Here is an 18,597-nt window from a genome sequence, read left to right as displayed (position 1 = left end):
ATTGTAGTAGGTATAATGGGGTGATGCCTGACCTTCTATTCTATCAATGTCTATAAGATGTGTGTTCTCCAGTTGGAGCCACTGGGTAATGATTGAGAATAGGAACTCAGCTGGTTTCCACCCCAGCACCCCAATCCAGAGTTACTTTAGCGCCAAATGTTTCATTAAAGTTGGTGCAGTGTTAAATCAGCAACCTCAACCCAAACCAAGGTTTGAATCTATTTGGCTGAATACCACACTGAGCACTGCGCTTACCGTTCAGACTTTGTGTCAGCATAGTTTTGTTGTTTAATACAGTCTCTAAGACAAAGGGAGTCATTCATTTGTTCAGAAATCAGAAATCTACCATTCCATTTGAAGCTACAATCAAAGCTGGCTCCTGGGGGACACTTCTGTCTGTATCCGATATAACATCAAGACTTTTGTTCTCACAGAAAGCTTGCTGGAGGGTCTGTACCCAAACACAGCCTTTTCATTAAGCAAAACTGTTCCAGGAAATGACTAGGTTCACTAACTTTAAATTAACACAAAGCTCCTCTGCTAACTGCTGTGTTTTTGTGTCCTTGCCCCCAGACATCTCTGAAGAAGGCCATATTTCCTCTCTCACCATGAAGTCGTTGACCTTCCTGTTCATCACAGTTCTCTCTGGTCTGGCTGCAGCCATTTTCCCAGATGATAGTGGGCCCCTCAGCACTGGGTCTGCAAACTGTAAGTATATAGCATCACATTTATGGTTTGAAAGAATAGTAAATTTGCAAGAGGTCAGAATTCATTTGTCAAGGGTCAAACCTACCATTGACCCTCCTCAGAAATTCTTAACCTGCTTTTATTGGAGTGGCGGGGAGAGACCATCATTTTCTGAACTGCTGAGGGTGCTGTCATAAGTTCAGGCGTTGTTCAAAAGGAGGGGTGGGGGAGTGAATGCCTCGAGACTATTTTGCATGCACAATCCTCAATGCATTCCAGCAGCCGCTCGATTACAGCAGGCATCACAACCAAGCCAAATCCTGCCTCATCTGACCAACAGACGTTCATTCTAGTGAGAGTCACTAGGCAGCGATGAGAAGATTTCCTGAAAATTAATTACTCCTCCGAATTATAGCTACAGAGGAAGAGGTGGAAAAATCAGAGGATCCAAATGCCTATGGAGTTTTAAAGTCATAATGACACAGAAGCGGTCCATCAAGTCTGTCCCAGGTCTCTGTAGAGCATGCAACCAGTCTCATGTCCTCACTCTATCCGCTTCCCTGCAAATTTATTTCCCAAATTTACAGTGTCCAAAAGTTTCCTTCCAACATCACTGGCTCTGCTCCATTGCCCTCAAAGTAATTGAATTGCAGATCATCACCACCACACTACACAAAAACAGATCTTTCACAAATCCCCCGAACCTGTTTCCTAAAATCTTACATTTGTGCTCCCTGATCCTTTTGCCATCAGCAATTAGAAACAGCTTTTCCATATCTACCTTATTTAAACCTGTCATAATCTCATAGACCTTTATCAAATCCACTTTAAACTTCCTCTTCAGAACTGGAGGATAGAAGTAAGGACAAAAAAGAAGTCTGGGATAGTGTAGAGGGCAAAAGAGATTAACTGACAGAGGTATCCTTAACAAGAGGCAAAGGGAGTGTAGCGGTTGTGACAACACACTTGTTTGGTGTGAGAACAAGTGGCAGATTAATGCCCACTTCTATTTAAAAACAAAAACATGGAAAAAAGAAACAAGGTTCAATTCAGCACTGCAAAAAGAACAGAATCAACATGGAGGATAGAGATCATGGTCTGAAACTGTTGAATTCAATGCTAAGTCTAAAAGGCTGTAAAGTGAGGATGAAGTGCTGTTCTTCAAGTTTGTGATGAATTTCACTGGAATATTGCACTTATTCCATGTGAGCCTGAGATTGAGGTGGTGAATTAAAATGACGAGCAACTGAAGCTTTGGGGTAAGCGTCTGAACTGATTTGGCCTCACCAGCATTGGAAAAAAACCTCACTGTCAGCAGCAAATGCAGGATATTAATTTGAAAGAAGACTGCTTCACCTGCAAGGAGTGTGTGGGGTTTTGAACAGTAAGGGAAGGGGAGGTAGAAGAACCGGTGTTGCCCCTCCTCTGATTGCATGACAAGCTGCCATGGAAAGGGGTCATGATACTGGGAATGGCTGAGAAGTGGAGCAGGGCATTGCAGACAATGGTCCCTTTGAGGGGAAAAGAGGGTAAAATGGCTTAGGGGGTGAATTCTGGAGGTGGCAGAAATGATGTAGACTGATTTTTTGAATATGGAAGCCTTCACATTTCTCCACAAATCTCTCATCCTTATCATCTTTCAAATATATTTCCTCTCAAGCATCCTTCAGAACTCAACATCTAAATGTAGGCACAACATTTCTCACCCACTCAAATGGAAAGAATCTGCAACTTCAAAAATAACCCTGCAAAAGCCAATCAATCATTCCTAAAGGATGGGACAGGCAGCCCCACCTTCTTTTCATCTGACATGGTTTATCAGGTTTGAGTCTAGGTTTAATCCTTAGGAATTTTATGGAGATGCTAGGAAGAGTGCTTGACCTTAGTTCATTGTCCACGCTGCTCAGTGACTGTTCCAGCAAAGACCACCCTGTCATGATTTCAGATAAATGACCTCTTGAATTCATACTTTTAAAAGCCTTTTCATCACTCACGCAGCTTCTCATTCACTGCCCAAGAGCTGTATTTGCTCTATTTATTGTGGGAAGGTGCTCATGCCACAGCAACAAGTCATGACCTTGGGGGAGTGGCATTCCATAGTGAAGTGAGGCTTTGTTTTATTGACAGGTCGGGCAATGCATCATTGTTAAATTAAGGGGCTTCCAACATAGTCTGATGAAATTCAAATGAACTAATGGAAATACGTATGACAGACGTGAGCCAGAACGCTATAAATGGTGACATGAGGAGATTGTGGAAATGTTACAGGCCTTATTTGCATATATGCTTGACTTATGGGAGGATTTTAAGGGTGGGAACTATTTTGAAGCCCACAATAGGCTATGTGATTTCCTTTGACCTTCTTGTCCTCTGTTGACCTGTGACAGAATTGTTGTTGGGAATGGAATAAGGTAACAAAGAGCCAAAAATTAAAAGACAAACTACATGGTGGTCAGTCTAGGGACTGAGCTTTTTAGTGGATGTGCACTGGAACATTATATTAAAGAAATCTACTTGGTCAATGGAGTCTAATACTGTGCATTATAACATGTTTGATACACTTCATGTATCCTCTCAAATTACTCCTACTATTACAGTCACAGACATGACAATAACCATGAATGCTTATTTAATTTGCCACTCTTTCCAGACTAATGATTTTCTTTCACAATCTTTATCATAGTTTGAGGCAATGTTGTATTAAAACTTTATCCAACCTGCAGAGGTGATATCTTTTTGATGATTCAAGGGACGCAGAATGTTAGTGTGCCATTACTTTGAGCTATGGACTGTTACAATATGGGTTTTAGCATAATTCCCTGGATATCACATACCTGATTGCTGCTGTATGGTCAGGGCAAATGGTGCTAAGTGCTGTCCTAAATGGCAGGGGATGGAAATCTGTGCATGTATAGCCTAAGTCTCTCGCAGGCATTGGTTAATGAATAGCACTGGGACACATTATTAAGAAAGTGCTCACTTGTGTCCATTATTTGTGGCTGTTTTAATCCCATCATCTCCTTTAATAGCTGACTCAAACAATGCTATGGTGCACAACTGCTTGGCACTTCAGATTCATGCTTCAACATAATAAGAACAAAAGCAGAAGTGGCTGGAAAAGCTCAGCAGGTCTGGCAGTATCTGTGAAGGAAAAATCAGAGTTAATGTTTTGGGTCTGGTGACCCTTCCTCAGGACAGTTCTGAGGAAGGGTCACTGGACCGGAAACGTTAACTCTGATTTTTTTCTTCACAGATGCTGCCAGACCTGCTGAGCTTTTCCAGCAACTTCTGTTTTTGTTCCTGATTTACAGCATCTGCAGTTCTTTCGGTTTTTATCTACATAATAAGAACCTTGACACGATGAGATAGGAAGTGAACAGTAATGATTTTCACCAACTTGGGGGGTGGGGGGGTGTGGTGGAGGGGGTGGGTGTTGTTGGTGGTAGGGAGGGAAAGTTGCTGCTAGATTTAACAATTGAAGCTTATCTCCCCCTATTTCACGCCTCACTGCCAGGCAGATTGAAAGGCCCAATTGACTATCAGTCAGAAAAACCAGCATGAGAGATAGAAAGGGCCATTGTATAGTGGGAGAGATCGCAGGGAGAGAGAATGGAGATGATATCCAGCAGCTTCTGCCTCTTTTTAGCTCTTGCATTTCCCAACCCTGAGAAGTTCGACCATTAAAATCCAAATGGCTGCTGAAATCTGGCGCCAAGTAGAATTAACATATTGTAATTACTAACCCACCTCTTGAGGACAGGTTGCAACATGCAATCCACCCAGGGTAATCAGAAGTAACGTTGTTCACCGTGAAAAAGTCCATCATCCCAGAGGGTTATGGGCTGCTCCCTCATTAGAGAGGCACAGCCAATGCTGAGTTTAACCTGGGGTCACTAACCTCAGGTGAGGGGTAAAGTTAAAGAATGCAGTCATGAACTCAGCAATTGAACCCTCATTGATCTGCATCACAAACAATCTGTCTAGTCAATTGAGCTAACCAACTCCCAAGTTAAGTTTCCTATTTTTAAGACTTGAATTCCACCCCTCTGTCCTACCCTATTGTGGTTTAAAATTCCCCTGAGTGTCTGCACAATATCTGGTTAAAATAGACTCAACCCTTGGTAGACATCTAAGTGTAATGTTGGACAAATATCAGGAGTATGAAACTCCCTAATTTCTCCCTATCAGCACTGAGAACCACTGAGGTATTTCTGACATCCTTGACTCAGGTCAGCATTGACCTAGGTAAAACTTGAAGCTTCCCAGCTCTGTACAGTTCAATAACATGCGTTTTACCCTTGACCCATCGAAGGGAGCTGTGAGGTGAGAAAATAATGTGTTTGATGTCCAATCTGGAGAAGATTGTTGAGATTTTCTATCGTTATTCATCTGATCCTGTTAGTTGATTGGAAGCACTGCCTAGTGTCACATTTGATCCATGGCCTGTTTCCATCCTGGCAGTGATTGCAATGTTACAATTGACCACAGTGACTCTGAGTGAAATAAAGTGAATGGAAACTGGTCAGAACACTGCACCTTATCTCTGGGAAAGGACAGGAGAACAACAAAGTACATTCACTGGTTCTGTGCTCCTAGCATAGAACTACACTCGAAACATGAGTGCACATTAAAGCTGGGACTCCTGATTCTTTCAGTTGCACTTCATTCTTACTGGAGCACAGGATTGGTGAACTTACCTCTGTAGCCATCGCAGATGTACAGAGAGGAAAAAAAGACTGAATTTTACACATAAATCTACATTTAGATTTTTTTAAAAATGTCACCTGTGGCATATGCATCCTCAAATAGATTTGAGTCAAACATTTATTTGGCTGCACAGATGTTTTCTTATTAATTTCTATGGTCAATAGAAGTAATTTAAATAGATTTTCAGGAAATTGCGCTATTGTGCTTTGTGACATCTTTGGCAACAAATCAGGATTATATTTCATGCATAAGTCTTTCCAATTCTATTAAACATGAGTAAAGTTTGACTGCATTGCAATGAATATAAATGGCCCTCGTCAGCTAATCCTCTTATTATAATTGCATTCTCTATAGCGCAGTTGGAATTTGCACCAATATATAGTTCCTAACAATGCGTTGGGTTGTTGGTTATTGGAACTGATTCAGAGCAGCATTGCCGGGCAGTGACCTTGTGAATTCACCCAATAAAACACACAAGACTGAAATTAAATCTCTTAACAACATTCTTGTTGGTTGTGTTTGTGTGTTTCGTTTTGAGTTATGTAAATTCCAGTTGAATGAGGCCCTTGTGAGGTCCTGTCCAGTTCTGGTTTCGGCTATTGTATTTTTTCAAAAATCACCTTTGCTGTGTGACAGCAATGCATTGTGTTAACGTGGTGGACAGTTGTGAAATTTTAGTGAGCAGATTCTGCAGTCTGTTGATAGTGTTGATTTACCTACCCCTTTTTTTACTGCAAAGCTGGCCAGTCACAAATAATTAATATGTAGCTATGAATTAATTAATTTAGTGTCAATAAATTAGTTGACTCAAATACATTTTTGCCTTAAGTTTTTTCACTTCCACCCATGAATTGTTGGACTCATACAGTGATCTGTTTATCCAGTGGCTACAATTTATCAGGTAAGAGTTTCAAATGGATACACTTCATGAGTGAGCCTCAATGGGGAATTTAACAATGGTGCATGGCACCCCAAATCATTCAGCACTGGGCCATGGCACTCCAACCATTCAGAAACGGTGCATGGCACTCCAATCCATCCTGTAATTGTGAATGCACTGCAATCCATTCAGCAATGATGCATGGCACTTCAATCTGTGCATCAATGGTGCATGGCTCTCCAATCTGTTCAGGCATGCAATGCTCCATTGCTGAATGGGCTACTGAGCTAATGAGCTACTGCATGGGCTCACTCACAAAGCATATCTGTTTTGAACCAATAAAGTGTTACCACAGTCTAAACAAGGGAGGAAGTGGAAACTTGATTGGAAAAAGAAATTAGAATCAACTAATTTATTGACAATATGCTAACAGACAGATTGATGCTGGCCGATTCTCAGTCAAAATGGCCAGCATTAGAAGTCAAAAGGACTATTAGAAGCAAAGGAGAAATTGTAGTGGGAGAGATTGTAGGGAAAGAAATTGCAATGGAGATAAGATCCAGCAGATTTGCCTCACATTTGCTGCTGCATTTCCAACCCTGAAAAACCCAGCCTGTGGCCATTGAATCCAAAAGGCTTGCTGAAATCTGAAGCACTGGCCTGGATGGTTCCAGCTCCAACAACATTCGAAGCTCGACACCATCCAGGCCAAAGCAGCCTACTTGATTGACACCAAATCTACAAACATTCACTCCCTCTACCATTGACGCTCAGTCGCTAAACTGTCTGCCACTTGCACCGCAGAAATTCACCAAAGACACCTACACAGCACCTTGCAAACCCACAACCATTTCCCTCCAGAAGGACAAGGGCTGCAGATACATGGGAACACCACCAGTGGCAAGTTCCCTTCCAAGTCAGTCACCATCCTGACTTGAAAATATATCCCTATTCCTTCAGTGTTGCTGGGTCAAAATCCTAGAACTCCCTCCCTAACAGCACTGTGGGTGTAGCTACAATTCGTGAACTGCAGCGGTTCAAGAAAGCAGCTCACTGCCACCTTCTCAAGGGCAACTAGGGATGGACAATAAATGTTGGGCAGCCAGCAATGCCCAGTTCTGTGAGTGATTTTGTTTTTAAAGCACCGGATTATAATTTAAAAACAAAATTCTTGAGAACAGGTTACTCACCCAACATCCCACCAGGGTAATCAGAAGCGAGATTGTTCACTGTGAAAGGCTCCATAGTCCCAGAGGGTTATGGGCTGCTCCCTCATGAGAGAGGCGACGCCAACAATGAGTTAAACCTGGGGGCCACCAACCCCAGGTGAGGGGTGAAGTTGAAGAATGGAGTGGTGAACTCAGCTGATATGGAAATTGAACCCACACTGCTGCTACTTCGCTTTGCAAACCAGCTACCCAGCCACTGAGCTAGTCAACCACCAATGGAGTCAAGTTAGATTTACCAATTTTAGAAACTTAATTCCACCCTTCTACCCTACTCTCTTGAGGTTTAACATTCCCTAAGTGTCGAAAGAATCTGATTCAGCTAGACCTAATTCTTATTAGATGACCAAGTGTAACATTGGACAAATGTCAGGAATATGAAACCCAACTTATTTCTTTCTATCGGCTCTGAGGACCACTGAGGCCATTTCTAACATCCCTAACTGAGATCAGCATTGAGCTCGGTAAAACTTGAAGTTTCCCAGCTCTATATGGTTCAATAGCATGCGTTTTAGCCTTGACCCATTGAAAGGAGATGTGAGCTGAGAAAGAATATGTTTGAAATCCAGTTGGTAGAAGCACTGCCTGGTGTCAGGTTTGATCAGTGGCCTGTTCTCATCTGGACAGTGGTTGTAATGTGGTGCAGCTTTTGTGACTCTGAGCAAAATCAAATACTTTTCTGACAACCTAATTTTCTCCATGAATGTTTCCCTTCCCTTGTACAAATGGTATTGGAAATCTGGAACTCTTCTTACACACCCAAAACCACACTCGGAAAATCAATTACAGCTGGTGTCAATTGAAATTTTAAAACTGGGATAGATGTTTTTTTGTTAGGCAATGTGACTAAGGGTTATTGTTCAAGGTAAGTAAATGAATTTCTGTTACAGATCAATTATTTTCCATGACCATTCTATTGAAAGGTTCAAATTCCAAAGGGCATAAATTGTCATTAGGAAGTTGCCCTTCTCACTCCTTTCATGCAAACAGATTATAGTTAACAGGACAGATCACTAAAGAAGACTATTGAAGTGGATGGTGTAAGTGAATTCAAGAAAAAGGATGTTATTAAGCTTGAGCGGTTTCAGAAGAGATTTACCAGGATGTTGCCAAGGAAGGTTTGACTTGTAAAGAAAGGCTGGATGAGCTGGGACCTTTTTCCACTGGAGGGTAGAAGGTTGAGAGGTGACCTTTTAAGAGGATCATAACGGTGGCTCAGCAGTTAGGCGGCTCGGTGGCTCAATAGTTGGCACTGCTGCCTCACAGCGTCAGGGACCCAGGTTCAATTCCACCCTTGAGCAACTGTTTGTGTGGAGTTTGCACATTCTCCCTGTGTCTGTGTGGGTTTCCTCCCACAGTCCAAAGATGTGCAGGTTAGGTGGATTGGCTGTGCTAAATTGCCTATAATGTCCAGGGGTGTGTAAATTAGGTGGATTATCCATTGGAAATGCAGGGTTATGAGGAAGGGGTAGGGGATGGGTCTGGGTGGGATTCTGTTTGGAGAGACAGTGTGGACTTATTGGGCCGATTGGCCTGTTTCCGCACCGACGGGATTCTATGATAAAATCATGAGGGGTATAGATAGGATTAATGGTTGGTGCCTGTTTCCTCGGATGGGGAATTTCATGACTAGGGGAAATATTTTTAAAGTGAGAGGAGAGGGATTTTAAAAAGACATGAGGAGCAAAGTTTTTGCACTGAGGGTGCTTCATGAGTGGAATGAACTTCCTGAGGATTTGGTGGATGTGGGCACAGTTACAACATTTAAAAGACACTCAGATAAGTACGTGTATAGGAAAGATTTGGAGGGATATGGGCCAGAAACAGGCAGATGGGACTAGTTTAGATTGGGATTACATTTGGCATGTTGGACTGAAAAGTCTGTTTCCGTGCTGTATGACTCTAACTCTATAAAGAAGGAGAGGACATTGAGAGATGTGGTGAGAAAGCAGAAGTATTTGGTTGGGATAAAACAGAGGTAAGTTCTGGTCTTTTCTTTCTCAGATCCTTAAATTTCTACAAGAGGTGTTAAAAATGTCACTTTAACAATGTGGGGAAGAGGGGTTACAGAACTAACATACTGGGGGTGATTAGGGTGAGGGGAAAGATCATCTCTGCACCAGGCCCAACAAAACTGATACAAATTATTTACAAAATGAGTAATTATTTTACTTCTGCATGGGGAGTTTTCACCATAGTACTGTGGAGAGAACTGAAAAAGGGAATGGGATATTAGAAAATTAGAACTGACGACAATACATTGGATATTATTGATTATACTGGTGATAACTGTTTAATTGCTTCTGTTGGGAAGTAGGCACCTGATGTTAGATGTGAACAGGATCAAGCTCAGTCTGGTGTAACCTCCCTCTTGTGATGACGAGCTTTAAATGAGGAGATTTATTACTGAGTGGATGTTCTGACTGAGACCCTGATAATGGGTAATGCATAAGAGCATTGTGTCATAATTGCAAGAATGGTGAAAAAGTCAGTGTTATTTTAGGATTGCCAGTCATTGGTTTAGTAATTGCAATTAAAAAGAAGGTGGTTTATCATACATTTTTACCTTATGTGCTTCAATTATTATCAAGGTTAACACATTTCACATGGCCCCCATCATATAGTGATGTTTTCCCACTCTAATTTCACCACTGATCTACAGTCTAGTTACTTTATGAATGCTGATTAACATATCAGCCCGGTTCCCCAGAAAAGGTAATTAATCCTTTGACCTGTGGTCATTTACGCTGACTCTGTGAGAACTCTCTGCATCCTCATCTGTAATGTACACATCCAGTTCAATTTACATTATCAGCTCCTGCTTTTCCACTTCTGAACTGGCTGGCTTCAAGACAAATTCTGCCAAAGTAACCAGATTGTTGCTTTGTTTGGCGAATGACAACATTCTCAGCTCAAACATATCCAATGGGTCAGATACGCGGTAAAGTTCTCTTGATACCTGCTCTTGATTGAGTACAGTTTAAAATGCTGCCCTTCTGGTATCTCATCCAAGCCACCAATCTTCTCGTGTGAGCTCACTATTTTGCATTTGTGTGATTTCAAGAGAAATGGATAGTGACCAGGACCCAGTGACCCAGTCTGTGTTTGTCCAACCAATCTCCTGTGACAGTAAGGCCAGTTACAGTATCCACCACTCTGGTGGAGAGTAGTTAGGAGCAGAGAACCTCCATGGATCTGTACTTCAGTGTGGATTGAACCTTCAGAAGAGACTGGGAGACATACAAAATCTGTCAATTATATGTGCAGTTGAAATGAACTGGAGTAACTGTGACATAATTAATAGTTTGTGTTTGCAATTGGAAACTTAATGCTAAGCCTATTTTTACTGTTATGTTGTCATAGAGTTATAGAGTCATAGAGTCGTACAGCAAGGAAGGGACCCTTCAGTCCAACTCATCCATGCTGAACAGAAATCCTAAATTAATCTTATCCCATTTGCCAGCATTTGGCCGATATCCCTCTAAACCCTTCCTATTCATATACCCATCCAGGTGCCTTTTAAATATTGTAATTGTACCAGCCTCCACCACTTCCTCTGGCAGATCATTCCATACACGCACCACCCTCTGTGTGAAAAAGTTGCCCCTTCAGTCTCTTTTAAATCTTTCCTCTCTCACCTTAAATCTATGCCTCCTAGATTTGCACTCCCCTACCCTGGGAAAAAGACCTTGGCTGTTCACCCTCTCCATGTCCCTCATGATTTAATGAACCGCTATTAGGTCATCCCTCAATCTCTGATGCTCCAGGGAAAATAGCCCCAGCCTATTCAGCCTCTCCCAATAATGCAAACCCTCCAATCCTGGCAACATCCTTGTAAATATCTTTTCTGAGCTCTTTCAAGTGTTTTATTGTTTATTTTTAAACTCAGGCTGACTGTGGTAATTAATTCAGTAGCCTGTTGGGAGCTCAAAATGTAGAAGTAATTTTAAGAACCAAATTTAAGTAATTGTACTTATATTTTGTGTAACTCGTTATTAAATCGCCACTCACTAATTTTCATTTGGATTTATCGATTTTGTTATCGCTCGACCACTCTGAAGGTTAGCTCACTTAACAACTTCTCTCCTTGGGTTTGACTTGAATCTGGTAACTTCAGTGGCTTAGTAAATGAGGGTGTTCAGCCAAAAATTCTAGTGCATGCCGCATTCCTGGCCTATGTCCTCTAGCTCTACCAGGACAACAGGGTTGTTGTTGTTCCTCCTGAACGTGGAGGAACTGATGGATCAATGCAACAGGAGTTCTATTCTGTGCTTAAGCCATTCTGTTTTGTTTCTGAGCACCTTTTGAGCAAGTGGGACTTGAGCCCAGGCTCTCTGACCCAGAAATAGGGACACAACCACTGCACCATAAGAGCTGTATAATTAAGCCATTCTATACTTGACCTCTTAACCACATTCTGAGGCAGCCAGTCTCAGTGACATGGCTACTTGCTGACTGTATTTAAGTGAAGTGAAAACACCAACTTTCTCCTAATTCTTGTCTACTTTTAAAAAGAAACAAACAAGTCAAACTTCAAAATATTTGAACATAAATGTTAACATAAAAAATACATAGACCACATCGAAAAATATTTTTTTAAATAAGGAGACAAGTAACATACTTTTTATGTATATAACAATAACTGGATCAGTAGTAGAGGCCAACAATGAATGTTATTTCAACAGAAATGTTTGACTAACAGCTTACAGATTTCCAGGTGGAGGATATAGCTCTATCTCTGTCTCTCTCTCTCTCACTTTGCATTGTCCCATTCTCCCATACTCTTCCAGACAAGGAGATGTGCAAGTTAGATTCCTTATGCAGTCCATCCTGAAAAAGTTCCTAATCGCTTCTGAAAGACCACTTTCTACTGTTTTTAATTTGGCATTTTTATTCCCTACATTAGGATTTTATTTGCATCAACATGACAGTGCCAAGCTATGTTAAGCCATACAGGCTAGAACATTTCCCTTTGGTTCAGTTCTCTGCTGTTTGAGTTCATCAGAGCCAAATATGCCTCAATGCCATTGGACCCCTTATCACTTTCCACTGACTTTTGCTGGAAAGAAGCATAAATGGGCTAAACCGTGATGCCATTCATGGTCTATAAGCCCATCTGCATTCATTATTTAAGGCTCACACAAGAAGAATGGTGAATTGAGTAGGTGAGCAGAGATGGGCTGCTGAACACAAAACCTCAATCCACCACAAGTCAGAAGGTGAGAAAAGAGTGAAGCTAGAATCAACAAGCCTTTCTTTTCTCTGCAGATGTGAGGCAGAGTGTCGCCTTTGTAGGAAGTGGCCCTGGAGCAAATCCTGGTCTCGGAGAAAATCTGGATGTTCAGCGGATACTGAAAGTGAACAGGACCCTCTTCATAGGTGGCAGGTAAATACATTGGAGATTAACTGTGATTCAACTCTTATCAGTTACTGCTTTCAGATATTTGTAACAATTCTCAATTTCTTTTGTCAATAAGACTGTCGTATTCTGCAATCTCTGCAGGGCATTTTTGTTTCACAAGTGAAATGTTCTCCATTGGCATAAAAATGTTCAAAGGACTTTGGCTGCATTAACATTGGCAGAGAATTAAAAGTTTATTTTCTTTCAAGTTCCTCAACAGTTTAGTGAGTCAATGCATTACCATGTCATTCAGGAAGGTCTGAATTTCAATGGCCTAATCTGTGCAGACTTTACCCAGAATATACCTCTACATATCCAGCAAAGCCAGTGGTGACTAGATTAAAATTGTAGCAAGTACATTATCGGCAACACACTTCATGCTGGAAAGATGCTTTCTGCTGCTTTTATGATGCAGTTTCTTAGTTGGCATAAATCGACAGCAGAAAATTGCTCAAGGAGTAAGATTAGCAATATCATTCAGACAGGCCACAGAAATCACATTTAGGAAATGGAAATGTCTCAATGATACAGCTGGAGGTGCTAGAGCAAGTGTTCACAATCTAAGTTAAATAATGTTTCCTGACTATCTCAAATACACTAACAGTTGAATTTTGTTGGGTTTACTCCAAAATGTGCACCTTCCCACTCCCCAACATGCTAGTTCACACAACTCTGGTAACCAGAATTAAAGCATAATTTAGCAAGATTAGAATGATGCGCAGAACATCAAGCGCACTCCTTCCACAATCAATGTACATGGACTCTACTCATCCATCGCATCTGAGAGAAGTTTAAAATATATAACACAAATGTTTGTTTAGCATTATCAAAATAGAATGCAGGCAATTCCCCACCAAAACATCTATCTGCCTATCCCATTCTAGGAAATTAAATTAAATAATACTAACCTACAGCAAGAGTGTGCTTTTATAGAGTGCCTTTTATATAGGAAAACATCCCAAAGGATTTCACAGTACCATAATTGGACAAAAATTGATTTTTGGCCAAGGGAAGAGATATTGATGCAGGCAACTGAAAACGTGGTCTGAGTTAGGTTTGCAGGATTATTTTAACAGAGGAAGGAAAGGTGGAGAGATTTAGCATGGAAATTCCAAAGCTCTCAAGATCAAGACAGTTGAAAGTGGAGAAAAGAGAGATAGTCATTCGACAGTCTGGAGGTTGAGGAATGAGAAGTTCTTGGAAGATTGTAGGTTTGGAGAAGTTACAACGATAGAGTGGAGAAAAGTCTTGGAGGGATTTGAAGAGGAAGATGTGAATTTTAAAATGGTAACATGGATGGACAGGGATATACAATATGGGGCAGCAAACAGTGGTGACAGATGAATAAGACATAGTACTAGGAAACTTGAAGCAGATTTTGATGAGCTCCAGTTAGGGATGGTGGAAGATCAGAAGCAAGATACTGTTGTTAGAATGTTTGAGTCAAAAAGTGCATGCATGAGAGTTTCAGCAGTAGAAAGGTTGCAGTAAAGGCAGTGATGGGTGTGAAGGTGCAAGTAGCTGGCTTTTATGATAGAGAGGATGTGGGATGAGAAGTTTAGGTCTTGGTCAAATTGGATCCTGAGGTTGCACACAATCTGGTTCAGTCTGCAATATTGGCCAGGGACTGATTAGATTGGTTGGTGATATGGGAGTCTATATCATCAGAATTAAGGCATCCAAAGTAGAACATGATTGTTTCACCATAACTATAGTTAATATTGACAGTTCTTCGTAGGAGCAGCATGGAGATTGCCAAGTACTTTCCTCTGCTGTTAGTCATTCCAGCAGAATCAACAGTGGGATCAGGTCATGCCCTCAAAACAGCTTCTTTAGGAAAGCATGCTAAAGTTTGGCAAAGCAAATTTCACAGTCTCTGCTGCTGAGTACCTTTTTGGTCAAATTAAACTTGTCCCGTTCCTCCCCATTACTGCAACCCTGCTGGTAATGGACGTTTCCTTTAATTAATATGAGTTGGGCAGCCAATCAGAAAGAGACCCCCCACTTGGGAGTTTCCTTGACTGAGAACATTTACAGTAAGCCAACTCTTCAGTAAAAATGCAAGTATTTTGAACAGAAAGTATCTCCTCTACAATTTCTTCCCCTTTATGTTCCTTGTTATTTTCACTTTGTTCCTTTTCCCTTCTTTTGTTGAGCAAACTCTGTGTAAGGTTTATTAATGCATCACATGAATGATTTGACACAAATGAATGATTTTACAGCCATATCCTTAACCTCTGCCAGGCGATCACCAAGAATCAGTATATTATTTGCAGGAAAGCTTTGACAAAGGTGTATGAAATATAAGTGACATAAAAATATTAAGTCTACATAAGCCAAAGCTTCATAAATAATCAATGACTTATACCCATTGGCAATCAATCATGCATCTGTCTCACATTTTCATGAAGTAGGTAATTAATTGAAGGATTACTCTGAACCATTCCCTTCATGAGTACTTTTTTTTCGTTCCACTCCATTTCTGTTGAATTGGTGATTGAAGTTGACTTATACAGACACCAGCACTCGTTTACCAAGCACTTTCCAATAGTGCGTTACTGAATAATTGTCAAAAGGCTAATCAACACAGAGGGCATCACAGAAAGTAAAACGAAAAACTAGCATTTCATAGAATCCCTGTGCTGTGGAAGTAGGCCATTCAGCCCATCAAGTCCACATTGACTCTCCAAAGACCATCCCACCCAGGCCCACACCCCCATCCTATCCCTGTAACCTTGCATTTCCCGTGGCCAATCCACCTAACCTGGACATCTTTGGACTGTGGGAGGACAACCAGAGCATCTGGAGGATGTGCAAACTCCACACAGACAGTCACCCAAGATGGAATTGAGCCCGGGTCACTGATGCCCTGACACAGCAGTGCTAACCAGTGAGCCTCTGTGCCGACCATCTGTAGTGCCATTTACAATCACTGAATGTTCCAATCAATATTGCATTTTTGATATGTAGACACTTGTTGTAATGTAGGAAATCAAACAGAAAATGAGCAAACAGCCACAAATTGCAGTGCAATAATGATGAAATAATCTGCTTTTTGTAATACAGATTGAGAACTAAATATTATTAGACAAGGCAGAAGGCATGACTCCCCTGCCCCACTCTCATCAACCTTCCTGGTCACTTCATCAAAGAACTCGAACAAATTTGTGAGGCATGACCGCCCACACACAAAGCCTTGCTGACTACTTCTAATGAAACCCTGTCTTTCCAAATGCATGTATAACTTATCCCTCAGAATATTCTCAAGTAACTTACCTACCACAGATATTAGACTAACTGGTCAAGAATTCTCAAGGTTTTCTTTGCAGCCCTTCTTGAATAATGACACAACATTCACTGCCCTCCAGTCTTCCAGGACCTCAACCATGATGATGCAAATTTTTAAGCCAGGGCCACAGCAATTTTTTCTGTAGCCTCTTGCAGGGTTCTTTGATACACCTGGTCAGGACGAGGAGATTTATCCACCGTCATACATTGTAATACTTCCAACACCTGAAGGATTCCAAAGTGGAAAATGAGGTGCTGTTCTTTCAGTGAGATTTACTGGAGTACTGCAGCAAGCCTGCGACAGAGATGTTGGCCAGGGAACACAGTGATGCATTGGAGCGGCAGACAATAGTAAGGAGTCATTTTGTGGACAGAACGTAGGTGTTCCATGGTTGCCCAGTCTGCATTTTGTCTCCCCAAGATAAGGGAGATCACATTGTGTAAATCACTGCTTTACCTAGAAGGTGTATCTAGGACCTTGGATAGTGAGGAGGGAGGAAGTAAATGGGTAAATGTTACCCTTCTGTGATCGCATGGGAAGGTGCCCTGGGGGTGTGGGGGCATGTTGGGAGTGGAGGAGGATTGGACTGAAAAACTAACTGTTTGATTTTGTGAGAGAAGCAATTTGATTTTGTGTGTGAGGCACAGTTAAGAATGAAAAATCAAGTGCCATTAGTATTGGGCATGAGCTATGTCTAATGAAAATATTGTTTGATGTATTGTAGAATTGCTGAAACATCAAGAAAATGATTTTGAAATGCAATCAGTCAACTAATGAACAACTATTTGACAAATGAACATTGTGCTGTTATTAGCCAAGAATAATTTATTGACAATCTCCAGGAAGAACATAATGTAGCCAAATAAACCTCGGGGAAATCTTGATGAAGAGGGAAGTCTTTGTTTTTCTTCATGATTGGTTCACTATTTATTTCCACAAACTTGCCACAGAGGTTACGATAGTTTCAATAATATCCACCCTCACCCAAGAACCTTCCCTTGACTGTTGTAATATTTGTTCTTCCAGCTTTATTTCTTACTTAAAGTAATTACTTCAACTTCATTTATGTTTTGCTTTAACATTTTTTCCTCCTCTTATGAGGCTCACATCCTGGTCTCCACCCCCTGAAGTAGCTGACATCAATGGCAGTGAAAGTAGAGTTACTGTAATTGGCTTCAGCCCTGGAATAACAGGTTCAAGGACGGCATCAACCTAATTCCCTGCTCCTGACCCCATTTGGGCAACAGAGGGACATAGGAGTTAGAGAAGGCTCAGCCATTGTATCTGATAACCTATTAACCTTCTGACAACCACCTGAGATACTGGTGGAATTGAAAGTACCTGAAGTATCATTCATCAGTAGGAAGTAATAACTTCAGAAAATAAAGAAACCTAGAAGACTCAATGAACATCAGGCCTGAGACAGACATTATCCCAAAATTGCTCTGGCAAATCCTAAATCAATGAGAGAGCTTGAGTTTTTAAATGATTGATGACTCTTAGTAAAAACAGGGAAAAAAAAAAGAAGGAAGGATTTAGTGGAAGTTGAAGTATTGAATTATAAGGCCACGACGGAACTGTAATGGACCTTCATTCCTATCGCTGTACACAGTAACGAAAACCCCAGCATGTATTTCTTCCCTGTACTAGTCAAAGAGCATTCAGTCAGCTCCAATCAATGGGACAATTGATTAATGACTAAAATGGTATTTCTTCAGAATTCCACTTTAAAAGGATACCTGTTTCACAGACATCACAGAAAGGAGCATTTCATAATTATTTATAGTTCAGAGCTGCTTTTAAGAGCATCTAAACAGGTCATAAATTAAACTTAACTTACATGTTGCTTTCTGAAGTCAAAATATTTCAAGGCATTGATTATTCTGAAGTTCAGTACCTTTTTAAAATTTTTCTGAGGATATGGTCAACACTGACAAAGCCATTCCTAGTTGCCACATTAGCAATTCTGTGTTCAACCAAGGCTGTGGATGGTATTATGAGTTAACCACTTGGCGTGGACTAGACTGAATAGGCAGGGCATTATGGAACCAGATGAGCTTTTCCAGGCAGCTTTCCTGAAAAGGGATTAAGGAAATCCAAAGGAGTGAAATTGCATTTCTTTTTGGGTAATCGTTGAGTTATTTGGAGGATTCTCACCAGGGGGCCCAACAAGATCTCTTGCTGTACCTTACCAAACGTGCCTCATTATCTACCTACCATACTGCCATGGCATCCCTTTTGACTGATCCTATTGCCTTCTTACTATGTGTCGTTCACAGAACAACTCACTACTCAGGCAGATACCCGCGGAAAGATTGGAATCCCTTATGCCTGCGCCATCTTGTAAAGAATTTATGTATGTTTGAAGATGGACTGTAAGGAATGCAATAGAAAGTGGAATGGTTGA

The 18,597-nt window shown here is 41.1% G+C and overlaps 1 protein-coding gene across 1 annotated transcript in view; it reads left to right on the top strand.

Moving 5' to 3' along the window:
- Nucleotides 1–608: 608 nt before the first annotated feature.
- sema6bb (sema domain, transmembrane domain (TM), and cytoplasmic domain, (semaphorin) 6Bb) overlaps nucleotides 609–18,597 on the top strand; it is a 241,739-nt gene continuing 223,750 nt past the window's right edge. The window contains exons 1-2 of the mRNA XM_048614179.1: nucleotides 609–708; nucleotides 12,769–12,886. Of these exons, the coding sequence (XP_048470136.1) occupies nucleotides 609–708; nucleotides 12,769–12,886 (218 nt within the window). The remainder of the gene's footprint in view (nucleotides 709–12,768; nucleotides 12,887–18,597) is intronic.

The sequence above is a fragment of the Rhincodon typus genome, chromosome 29 (genome assembly GCF_021869965.1).
Source record: "Rhincodon typus isolate 14 chromosome 29, sRhiTyp1.1, whole genome shotgun sequence".
NCBI classification, from domain to species: domain Eukaryota; kingdom Metazoa; phylum Chordata; class Chondrichthyes; order Orectolobiformes; family Rhincodontidae; genus Rhincodon; species Rhincodon typus.
The sequence above is the reverse complement of the archived record's forward strand: the minus strand, read 5'-3'. Positions and strand labels throughout refer to the sequence as shown.